Source organism: Panthera uncia, chromosome X (assembly GCF_023721935.1).
Source record: "Panthera uncia isolate 11264 chromosome X, Puncia_PCG_1.0, whole genome shotgun sequence".
Lineage (NCBI taxonomy): Eukaryota > Metazoa > Chordata > Mammalia > Carnivora > Felidae > Panthera > Panthera uncia.
The window spans coordinates 32,618,941-32,628,520 of NC_064817.1; the positions used below are offsets into that span (position 1 = coordinate 32,618,941).

Here is a 9,580-nt window from a genome sequence, read left to right on the forward strand (position 1 = left end):
TATATATATATATATATACACACACACACACACACACACATACACACACATACATCACTCAGGTTAGGTTAGGACTTGAACTTATGAAATATTGACACTTATATCTTTTTTTTCCTATGTTAATTTAGCATTATAATTTATAAACTTTGAATCTAATTTCATAATTTAAACTCACCAAATGGACACACTTAAACAGGATAGAGTGAAGGAAGAACACTCTTCATGGTTCTTTCTATGTTCTGCAGTCAAATGTTCTACCCCCTTGCCTGTGTCCTCCTATGCTAGTGGTACAAGAAGGTCCTGGAATTCTAAGAGTTCCAAGAATAACCCAATTGAGATGCTCCTAGATGGTAGGCAAGCAAACATAAAATGAGTCATGTACTCTTCTTATGTACCATACTCAAATTAAATGATTCATTTTCTATAGAAAGTTCTCAAAGATAGAAATGCTGGGAATATAACAAAAGGTAGTCTTTAGTATTTTCAACCTTTCCTGTGCTCTACGCTTCCCGGATTCAAAGCTAAAGAGGTTTTTTGTTTTTTTTTTTTTTAATGTTTATTTATTTTGAGAGAGAGAGAGCAGGAGAGGGGCAGAGACAGAGGGAGAGAGAGAATCCCAAGTAGGCTCTGTGCTGCCAGCAGAGAGCCTGACGTGGGGCTTGGCCCCTCAAGCCACAAGATCATGACTTGAGCCAAAATCAAGAGTTGGACTCTTAACCGATTGAGCCACCCAGGGGCCCCTAAAGAGCTTTTCTTTTTTTTTTTTTTTTAAATGAGATGTAACAAAAATGCTAACTCCAACATATTTAGACATGCCAGAACCTGAAAGCTTAAGGCTTACAGCCAACAGACTCATTACTGCCATGTTCCTGGGTTTTAGCACCTTCCTGTCTCTCTTCTCCCAGCTAAATCTTCATAAGGGTGTTTCCTATAATGACAGTTACAATGGGGTTATCCTTTCCTCCCTATTTTAACTCAGAATATTATTATGTTATTTCTGCATTTTTGTACCTTGCGACAGTGGTTCCTCCATGGGCAGATGACAAAAAATACCTTGCTTCTTGACTCTGATCAGAAGAAAACCGGCCATTAACTGGGGACTGTAGCAAGGCCTTTAGCAAAGTCTCTCATAACATTCTGTCGTCAAGAAAAAATATGTAGGCTAGGTGATTGTACAATTAACATGATTCATAGCTGGCTGAAACAACATACAGCAAAAGTTGCTAATTAATGGACTGATATCAAAGCTGAAGGAGCTTTCCAAATATTCTATAGAACTTTGCCCTTTACCGAGTGCTGCCTTTTTCCTATTATCAATAACTTGGATGAATATATAGAATAGTGATCAAGTGTACGGGTACGATCTGAATGCATTAGAGCATAAAATTAGGACCTAAAATATTGAAACAGGCTGAAGTAATGAGCCAAATCTAATGAGATAAAGTTTAAGTAAGATACATATAAAGTTTTGTGCTTTGGTCCAAAAAGAGCTGCACAAAATTTTGTTAACCAGCAGCATATGGGTGTAGCTGTTAAAAGAAGTCCATTAAAGTGGAATTAGGTGGAATTGTAAGGAAATAGATATTTGTTGGGTAGTGTAGAAGGAACATTAATTTTGGCATCAGAAAACTAGGTCAAATCCCAGCGCTGCTACTTTGGCCATGTAAACTCTGTTTCTCACTTCCTCTGTTGTTGTGAAGTTAAATGCATTGACATGTCTAAGTTCCAAGCACTTGTGTGCAATAAATGCAGCATAGAAAGTTACCATTTACAATAAAATAGGTGGCCAGGCCACTCCGTTTAGAAAAGACGGTGCTTGGAATGAATTCAAGATGCCACCCTTACAGGCAAATTGCAGCTACTTCCAAAGACTGACCAGGATGGATGAGCACCTCAAAAGAGAAGGTGAAAAACCCCTGGAGGACCTGGGGATAGATGGCCAGAAGAAGAATGGATTTAAGGGAGACCGAATCTACCTTCAGATATGTGATGGTGTGCTGCACGGCCTCCTGGGGAGGCTCCAAGGAGGGACAGCTAATACTGGAGGACAGAAATGACAAGAATGTGGGCCAGGGTGACCACTGGGTGGGGGTGTTGGGAGCGATTTCAGTATAAGTGGGTGGTTGGAGGACATGCCCTTGAATAAGAGACTGATTGTTGTGTTTCTTGGACACTTTGCATTAAGTGGTTCCTTCTAAGTTCTGCCTCAAAGTAATCCAGAATCTCCACTACCTTGACTTGGGCTGCTTCCTAGCCTTAGAATTATACCACCTTCTCTCCAACGTTTGGCTGAACCTCTTATTTCTCCAATCTGCCTACTTTGAGCAGTTGACTCTTGCTCTCTATTTTATTTATGAATTTCTCATCGTTTAAAATGCCATTCCTCCCAACTATCCAAAGGACACAGAAGGAGTAACTGGCGGACACTTTTTGGGAGATGGGCCAGCAACGCATGATTTTCTGATTGCTGAATTTAGAAGGTAAAGTGCAAATTAGGAAGCAGAACTTAAGAGCTCCAGAGTTGGAGCTGTGGACCAAGAAGCTGGGGTGGGCGCCAGACCCCAGACAAGGCTTTTACTGAGATTTTAGCGTATTGGGAAGGAAGCAGAGACCAGGGGCTGCTAGCCTTGAGCCTGTTGGCGGACTACAAGTACTCAGAAGTTGTCAAGGACGACTTACTCTTCTCCGGAGGCAAAATAAAGCCTGGGCAGGTAGCTCAGCATCTTCAGCCAGTTCCAGATCTCGATTTGGGAAAATGCCTGGGGCAACCAGAGAGGCTGGCCGCCTCCGGCCGGGCCAGGGCCCGCCCGCACCCCTCCCAAGTGACCCCAGGGAACCATCTTTTTTTTTTTCCAGCCGCGTGTGAGGGAAAATTGACTGCGCGCCAGTTGCCAGGGACGCGGCCGCCAGTTCGGCGCGGCTGGGGTGAAAGAGGACGCTGGGGGGAGGGGGCTGTGGCTTCTCACTGGCTGGGGCGCGAAGGCTTATTTGCATAACATTCTCAGACGGCATCTGATTGGCTGAAGCTGGAGGGGCGGTGGTGGGGTGATTCTAAGGGCCCGGAGCCCTGGCCCGGGGACTTTTTCGTCCCGGAGTTACTCCGGTGGGCGTGAGTTGTTGCGCTGGCACCGGGGAGCTGAGGAGGCCCGGTTTGGGAAGTTTTGCAGGCAGGTGCATGAGCCATCTTTCTCTTACAGTATTTAAGAAATGTAAAAGAACGGGGACTGGAGTAAAAAACTGGAAGATTAAGAGTGACCTCGAGACTAGAGGAAGGAAGGAAACGGATCGGGGGATGGGTGGAGGCCAAAAGGGCGGCTTTAGGGGCCTTCTTTCAACCCGGGCTTGTTTGCTGCGATCTCTGTGCTAGATCACTTGGATTTCCGTTTTCTGTTAGTTATTATCACACCTTGTTGGAACTGGGACGAAGACAAAAAGAGGCAGGATTCCAGCATTTAATTAACTCAATCTGAAGTTTTCTTCCAGAGGCATATGTACTTAAAATATCAAGAGGGTCTGTAATGGGGGGACAAATATGTTTTAATTAATGAGAGGATCAGCTACTGCAAACCGGATATGTGTTTTTCTCGAGTTTTCCTCTTGCAATGCTCTTTGTAGCTCACTGGTTGTCAAGGTTTAAAATCAACCTGAACTGTTTTGTTCTCTCCTGCTGCCTAAGCAGTAGGGGAAAGGGTCTGTGGCTCATCATAAACCATTCCACATTTTTAAAGTTTCTGACTCTTCACATAAACACTTCTTAGCTATGATGAGGTCCTTCAGTAAGTACAATTAATCTTTGGAAAGTAGTTTAAAATTTACATAATTTTTACATCCACTGTCTTATTTAACCTTAACCAAAATTGCCTATAGCTCATGGGAGAAGCTCCATTTTGTTGATAAGGAAACTGACCCTGGAAAAGTTTCTAAGTCTCCATGGTGCAAGTGGGAGGATGAGATTTTCCCAATGCTTCAAATTTATATAGTTATTTTTTGCTCTACATTTTTCTTTCCACTGATTCTCCCAAAGACTGCTAGGTGAGCAGGTGACATTACCTCAGTTTTATCGATAGAAAAACATGGGCTCTGATCTGGCAGAGCTAATAAGCCCTGAAAGTGGAGGTCAGCAGGCTAGGCTCTGTCTCCAGAGGTCACTGACTTGGGTCCTGTTGCCCACAGGTCAGTCCTGGTAGCACCAAGTCTGATTGTTTGCTGTGGAAAAAAATTTAAATATACATCTCCAAAGTGAAAGAAAGAGTGGAAGAAATAAACTCCTTTATTAGGTGTCTCCCCCTTGTTTTGGCACTTCTTGTCCTGTGAGAAAACACTCTAGTAAAAGCACCCCTAAAAGATTTTAGAGAAAAGCAATTTAAAATTAGAAACTTGATCGTGCTGAGTTACCTGTAGGACTGTTGGAGATCAGCCAGTGAAGGACATGGCAAGGGAAGCGAGATGGTAAAAAAAACTAAATGAAAACGGGTTGTGGTTTGGAGTCCCAAAGTGTAATTTAAGGTGCAATGCTCTTAAAAGTTAAATTCAAAGATTTAGTACATGGCTTAGGCCCTATTAAATGACCCTGTGTCTTAAGAACTATCTTAGGAAAGGAACATTTCAAGCTCCCCACCCCCTCCACCACCAAAAAATATTGGATACCTGCCTGCTTTTCTGTTAAATGATGAAAGACACCCAACACCGGACCTAACTACTGTCACCCTCTTCTAGCCCTTTGGCAGCCAAAAAGCCACGTGGCCAGGGCTCTCCACCATCTCCGAGTAGAGGGACTTGGAAAAAAGTAGGTATTTGGCCACTGCTCCCCATTGCCACATCTGATCTCTTGGGAAAATGTGCAAATGGGATGGTGAGTTGCTCTTCATCCCTGGCAGCAGCTGTTACAGAAAAGATTGGGAAAGACCCGGCTTGGAGGGAGGCAAAAGCCTCCGAGGCTCCCCTCCCCCAGCAGTTGGCCAAGGCCAGAGCCACCGCGGGAACACCACACGTCCACGTGCACCAGGCATGCCCAGCCACCCTTCTTACGTAAGAGCCCGGAGATGGAGTTGCCGCCGCTGCTGCTGCTGGTCCCTCTTCCCCGACGGCTAATAATAAACCAGGATCGTAGTTTCTGGGCCGTGGCCACTATCGATTCAGGGTTGGGGGCTCTGTTTGCAACCAGGGCTGTGCGTTTCAGTCATCCCACTTTGGGAGCATGTGCAAGGCCCACCCAAACCAACACGCCATCCCGCCCCCTGACCGGTCCGGACGCCTGCATCTTCACCCGAGCAGTGTCCGGCCCTCCTTCAGCTGTCCTGCTTGGGGCTGGCGGGGTGCGGCTGCCCCATCCCTCCTCTGCCCTGCCCTGCCCTGCCCTGCCCGACCCGGCCCGTCCCGGCCCGGCCACTGCGCCCTCCCTCCGCCCGGGTATCAGGCGAGAGGCGGAGCTGGCCCGGAGCGCCCCGCCCCCACTCTAGAAGGGGCCAGGAGAGTGTTACTCGCGGTCATCCCGGCCCGGGCCTTTTATCTTGGCGCTGCCGGGAGGCGGGAGGAGGAGACACCGGGGGTGGCCCTTGAGCGCCGGCGACACCTTTCCGGGGCTCTATAAATTGAGCACCTGGAATGGGCAGGGGGCCGACGCCACTACCGCCGCCCGCAGTCACAGTCCGGCCACTGACCGCAGCAGCACCCGCAGGCCGCCGCCGCCAGCAGCGGGAACGCTGAGCTACCCAGCAGCAGGGGATCTCGAGGAGCAGCAGGAGGTGGGTGCCCCTGCCCCATCTCTGCCCGGTCGGCGTGGGTGCTGGGACTCAGGCGGCTTTTCCGAGGGCGAGGGGGGTGGGGAGGCAGCCCCTTTCTTCTCTCCGCGGCTTAGGCGGGCTAGTAGGTGGGACCGCCGGGCTGTGAGGGGAGCTCCCGGTGCCCGGGTGAGCAGGCACCGGGGAGGGCGCTGTGCGCGGGCGGGGCCGCCGGGCACCCTAGCCGGGTGAGTAATCTCTTTCGTCCCCGTCCCCCAGCCAGGCCTGGGCTCGACCCGCGGACCACGCGCCGCCATCGCGAGCTTCCGGGAGTCTAAGCTCCGAGCAGCTGCGTGTCCCGCAGGGCCGGGTTGCGAGCGAGACGAGAGTTGGAGAGGGCGGAGCAGGAGCCGGGAATCCCCGCGCACCGGCTCTAGCCAGGCCCCCGGCGCGGGCCTCGGAAAGCGCGTGAAGGCGGGCAGCCCGTCGCCCCAGCCGGCCACCCCGTGCCCCTGCGTCCCTGTGCCTCGGCGCTCGCCCGGCCACCATGATGCAGATCTGCGACACCTACAACCAGAAGCACTCGCTCTTTAATGCCATGAACCGCTTCATCGGCGCGGTGAACAACATGGACCAGACGGTGATGGTTCCCAGCCTGCTGCGCGACGTGCCCCTGGCCGAGCCCGGGCTGGACAACGATGTCGGCGTGGAGGTGGGCGGCAGCGGCGAATGCCTGGAGGAGCGCACGCCCCCGGCCCCCGGCCCGGGCAGCGCCAACGGCAGCTTTTTCGCGCCCTCCCGGGACATGTACAGCCACTACGTGCTGCTCAAGTCCATCCGCAACGATATCGAGTGGGGGGTCCTGCACCAGCCGCCACCGCCGGCAGGGAGTGAAGAGAGCAACGCCTGGAAGTCCAAGGACATCCTGGTGGACCTGAGCCACCTAGAGGGCGCGGAAGCCGGCGAGGAGGACCTGGAACAGCAGTTCCACTACCACCTGCGCGGGCTGCACACTGTGCTCTCCAAACTCACGCGCAAAGCCAACATCCTCACCAACAGATACAAGCAGGAGATCGGCTTCGGCAATTGGGGCCACTGAGCCGGGACGCCCCCGCCTGTCCAGCACCCTTACCGGCCCCATCTCTCACCCTCTTTCCCTCAAAGCTATTTTCTTTCTGGCTGTAGGGCGCGAAGGGCGATGGGCGGACTGCAAAGTTAGGCTTGGGGGGGGGAGGGGTGCTGCGTACTTGCAGGGGGCGCGGCGGGGCCGCCGAGAGGAAGGGGCCTCTTTGGGAAGTGGGGAAGAGAGTGGTGATGGGAGGCAGGATTGGGGGGCTCAAAGACCGCCCCTCCCGCCAGTGGGTGGTGGGGGGCTTGTGTTCTACGTTAGTGGGGATGGGACTGGGCTGACGCCCTGCATTCAGCCTGTGCCTTTCTTGGAGTTTCTTTTCTGTTCTTTCTGGAGGAGAGGAGTGGAGAAGGGGCCATGCCGGGTGCGGCGCGGGGTTGCCACACTTGGGAGCGCCCGCCCGGAGCCGGGCGCTGGGGAAGGCGGGGCGCGCAGCCTCGTACCGCCCTGCCGTTGGGCTGGTGGAGGCCGCAGCGTTGCTAGGATTGCATCAGTTTTCCTGTTTGCACTATTTCTTTCTGTAACAGTGGCCCTGTCTTAAAGTATTTCAAATCTCCTCCTTATTCTGAAACTTCGGCGATTCCATTGTGATAAGCGCACAAACAGCACTGTGTGTCGGTAACCGGTACTACGAGATTAATGATTTTCTGTTACACTGTATAGTTGTCCTGTGGCACCCCTACCCCATCCATTCCACGCCCTCCCCGCCCCCACCCCAGTGTGTGTAAGCTGGCACCGTGCCAGCTTGTACGAAGCTTGCCGCTCAGCCAGTGAAAATAATAATGTTATTATGAGAAAGTGGACTTATCCGAAATGGAACCATCTGACATTCTATCGTGCTGTACGTAGAATGATGAAGCGTTCCACTGTTGTTATATGTCTTAAATTTATTTAAAACTTTTTTTAATCCAGATGTAGACTATATTCTAAAATAAAGAAAGCAAATGTGTTAACGAAACTCGACAAAAGTTTGTTGCTTTTTCATCTGCCCGTGAATGGCCTAGTAGTGAAATAAAAATAAATTCAATTGATTCTTTTTTTTTTGTTTGTTTTTTGGCAAAAGTCAATTTTATTTCCTCTCTGGTATTTCAGACTGGTGGATGATTGGCTCTGTAAGTACTCAGTTTGGTTTGGGAAGTAGCTACCACAAGATTCACTTCCAAGCTTTTTATTTGTAATTCAGTGCCCCGGAGAGGCCCGTACACCTCAAGAAGTTTATAGATACTCAAAGTATCTGGGAAGGGACATACATTTTTCAACCACCTCGACCAGCTTTTTGCAGTGCTTAATTAGCATTCTAAACGTTTTAAGAAGCCCAAGCACTGACTGAAGTGTTTAGAGGCATATAAACTAATTTCAAAGGCAGAAATTTCACTTGGCTACTGAGAAGTGAAAACTCAGAAAAGAGACACCAGCTAATATTAGTGCACGCACCTTGCAGGTCTTTATTTACAAGACTTTTCATGTGGGTCTTTAGAGATACTGAAATGTGTTCTAACGTGCACTGTGGCCTCTTTTCACTAGTTCCCAGGGCAGTGCTAAGTTTTGCTAAGCGGTGCCCAGCAAGGCTTCCAGGTTTTCAGTGAGCTAGCCTGCAGCTGTGGACAGCAGATCCGAGCAAGGCTGCAGCAGGGGCCCCAGGGAACATTTCTTAGATGCCAGTATGATGCTTTCCTGGGATGGTGTTTTGCATTTTCTTTCTTTCTTTGTTTAGGGGGAGTAAGTGTCCGGTCAACTTCAGGTTTTAATCTTGAAGTCGGGAGACATCTCCAAGCTCATAGAGCTTGAATTTAAAATACACAGAATTTTGCAGCACAAAAAAGCAAAATGTTTTCTGTGGTGGGGGCAGCTCAAGTCTATTATCAGCTTTCAGCAGCCGTGAAAAAATGGGGAAGTGTCAAGACCCTGTCAAGACCGGGGTGCTTGCCTTTGCCAGAGAAAGTCAATCATTAATATGTACAGATAAGGGGAACAGCACCCAAGGCAAGGCATACAGCCTCTCGCTTTGTATTCCCTTTAAAATATCAAAGTGCAAGCAGCAAATAACAAAGGAAGGAAACTACAGAAGCCATGTGGTGGAAGGAAACACCAAGACTTTGGAACCAGAGAGTGGTGTGTTCAAATCCTCTTGTTACTACTTATTAACTAGGAGTATTTAACCATCCATGCTTGTTGCCATGTTTGAAATTAGGGAGAATAGTAACTACAATGCTTATTTTGTGGGATTGCAGTGAGGATCACATAAGATGATCTGTTGAATGCCTGACGCCTTGAAGTGTCTTTAGGCACTGCTGAACGGGGGCTTCGAGGTTTCTCTCTTGCTCTAAATGTTGGTTCATGTCTCCCTTGTCTCCCTTGCCTCTCTCCAGCAGTATGGGAAGAAGGGAGAGCATAATTTGCGTTACATCCCTAAAACAGCAGGTCAACTCTTTCCTTTCTCAAAGTCTCAAGGGAGAACCTGAAATCGAAGCAAAAAGGCATAGCTTGGGCAGATAATTCGCAGGAATTTTAGGAGATGCTAACTGCAAGTTGTTTCAGAAACTTGAGAGGGAGAGAGAGACACACACAGAGAGAGAGAGAGAGAGAGAGAGAGAGAGAGAGAAAAGACAGAACACGAAGCGGGGGGGAGGGGCAGAGAGAGAGAGAGAGAGAGAGAGCACGTGCGCGTCTGCGCACGCACGCAGGCACTCACGCACTCACGCACTCACGCACTCACGCACTCACGCACTCA

General features: G+C 49.7%; 1 protein-coding gene across 1 annotated transcript; it reads left to right on the forward strand.

The window, feature by feature from the left end:
• Nucleotides 1-5,462: 5,462 nt before the first annotated feature.
• MID1IP1 (MID1 interacting protein 1) lies at nt 5,463-7,762 on the forward strand. The gene is made up of 2 exons (XM_049643699.1): nt 5,463-5,744; nt 6,000-7,762. The coding sequence occupies exon 2, from the start codon at nt 6,268-6,270 to the stop codon at nt 6,817-6,819; it is 552 nt and encodes a 183-aa protein (XP_049499656.1). The 5' UTR covers nt 5,463-5,744; nt 6,000-6,267; the 3' UTR covers nt 6,820-7,762.
• Nucleotides 7,763-9,580: the final 1,818 nt, after the last annotated feature.